The 2,371-nt window shown below is 41.5% G+C and overlaps 1 protein-coding gene across 1 annotated transcript in view; it reads right to left on the bottom strand.

Annotated features, from left to right (window-relative positions):
- Positions 1-1,959, bottom strand: part of LOC143301789 (meiosis-specific nuclear structural protein 1-like) — a 7,157-nt gene extending 5,198 nt beyond the window's left edge. Inside the window, exons 1-2 of the mRNA XM_076616180.1 lie at positions 1,924-1,959; positions 927-1,103 (exon numbers count right to left, since the gene is read on the bottom strand). Coding sequence (XP_076472295.1) covers positions 927-1,103; positions 1,924-1,959 — 213 coding nt within the window. The remainder of the gene's footprint in view (positions 1-926; positions 1,104-1,923) is intronic.
- Between the last annotated feature and the right edge of the window lie 412 nt (positions 1,960-2,371).

Raw genomic sequence — 2,371 nt, 5'->3', positions numbered from 1 at the left:
GTCCCGTGTGCTAGCACTGATGCACTTCAGCGCACGTAAAAATAACCCACGGCAACAAAAGGGTTGTTCCTGGCAAAATTCTATTAAAAAAAACAAAAAACACTTGGATGGGAAAAACAAATAAAACTGCACGCAGGAAAAAATACAAAATACAAAAAAAAATAGTTGGCGCTGTAGTGTAGCGACGCGCTCTCCCTATGGGAGAGCAGCCCGAATTTCACACAGAGAAATCTGTTGTGATAAAAACAGAAACACAAACAAATAACAAGAGAGGCAAGGCCTTCAAGACTCACTTGTGATACACTGAAAAAAAAAATCCAAGCTTTTTATGTATTGTGTATAATTTCAAAATGTAATGTTTAAAATGAGAAATATCAGTTTAAAGCGAATTAAGTCCCCTAGCATTAATTACAGAGTAATTTCCCTTGTTTACTATCTGCACCAAAACGTTTGCAAAATAAATAAAACTTCCATGCTGAGCAAAAGAAGTTCCTGTTTGAACAAAAAATGATAATAATGACTGCTCTTGTTGTTGGGTCAGAATATCAGATCAAAGTGCCAAGTTTAGAGAATACAAAAAATATAACAGTAAATGCAGTTTGCATATAATTAGGCTTCTTTTGTGTGTGTGTGTGTGTGTGTGTGTGTGTGTGTGTGTGTGTGTGTGTGTGCCCATCACAGAGGTACAATATTGTTTTAAACAAGATGACTGGAAAGAACTGAATTTTTCCTATTTTTATGTATTTGCAGAGAAAATGTCAATGTTAAAGTTTACCACGGACACACACACACACACACACACACACACACACACACACACACACACACACAGACAACCGAACACATAGACTCACTTTGTTTACACAAGTGACTCACTTTGTTTACACAAGTGAGTCAAAAAAAAAAAAACAAATACAAATACTCACCCTGAGCAGTGACTCTTGCATCTCGGCCTCGCTGGCCATCTGCTGCTGGACTCTCAGGAGACGCTTGGCCTCCACGCGCTCCAGGCCCGTCACGCGCGCCTCTTCCTGCCTGTCGTTGTACTGCTGACGCAGCAGTTCTTCCCCATCGTTCCAGTTGTTCAGCTTGGTCCGCTGCTCCTGCAGCTTCCGTACCTCGGCCGCGTTGCTCTGTAGAAATGTGTGTGTGTGTGTGTGTGTGTGTGTGTGTGTGTGTGTGGTGCGTCCGTGTAATGTGTACATGATTTTTATCATCAGTCTATTATTGTATAAACAGACATTACGATGATTAACATTCATTATTGGTAACCCGGGCATATGTTGTTTTGTTTTTTTTAATTCATATAATTATCAAATTATTTATCAGTATAAACAGACACTATTTATAAGTATCAACAGACGTTGTTATAAAAAATTGATTGCTGGTAACCTGGGCATATGTTTTATGTATCAGACTATTCATATAAACAGACATTATGATAAAACTGATTATTGGTAACCCGGGCAATGTTTATATATATATATCAGTCTATTTAAATATAAACAGACATTATGAAAAAAATTGATAGTTGGTAACCCGGGCATATGTTTGAGATATATATATATATATATATATATATATATATATATATATATATATCAGTCTGTTTAAATATAAACAGACATTATAATAAAATTGATTATTGGTAACCCGGGCAATTCAAGAACCCGTGTATTATTGACGTTACTGAACGGACGACGTTAACTCTCTCCATACGAACGGCGAAAGAGACGAAGTTAACAGCGTTTCACCCCAATTACCACCATCAAAATATTGCAAGCGGAAGGCTCTTATACTGAAGAGGTGAATGTTGACAAAGAATACCACAATTCTGATGACGGAAGCTAAAGGTTGGGTCATTGAGACACCCACTGGATTTCCGAGGGGTCTGTGTAGAGGAGAAGAGAGGACTGGCCGTACTGAGTGAGTTAAACAGATCAAGTTGCAGCTCACCATCGAGACTGTTATTAAATTGTGTGAAATAACGGTGACTCTACAGTGCGGTGCGGTGCGGTGCGGTGTGGTGTGGTGTGGTGTGGTGTTGGTGCGGTGCAGTGTTGGTGTGGTGTTGGTGTGGGTGGTGCTTTGTGGGTGTGGTGTGGGTGTGGTGCAGTGTTGGTGTGGTGCGGCGTTGATGTGGGTGGTGCGGTGTTGGTGTTGTGGTGCGGTATGGGTGTGGTGCAGTGTTGGTGTGGTGTTGGTGTGGGTGGTGCGGTGTTGGTGTGGGTGGTGCGGTGTTGGTGTTGTGGTGCGGTATGGGTGTGGTGCAGTGTTGGTCGGTGTGGTGCAGTGTTGGTGAAATGTGGTGCTGTGTGTGTGGTGTTGGTGTGGGTGGTGTGGTGTGGTGTGGTGTTGGTACGGTGCAGTG

Source organism: Babylonia areolata, chromosome 28, assembly GCF_041734735.1.
Source record: "Babylonia areolata isolate BAREFJ2019XMU chromosome 28, ASM4173473v1, whole genome shotgun sequence".
In the NCBI taxonomy this organism is placed as follows: domain Eukaryota; kingdom Metazoa; phylum Mollusca; class Gastropoda; order Neogastropoda; family Buccinidae; genus Babylonia; species Babylonia areolata.
Note: the sequence above shows the minus strand (reverse complement) of the source record. Positions and strands in the feature narration are given on the sequence as shown.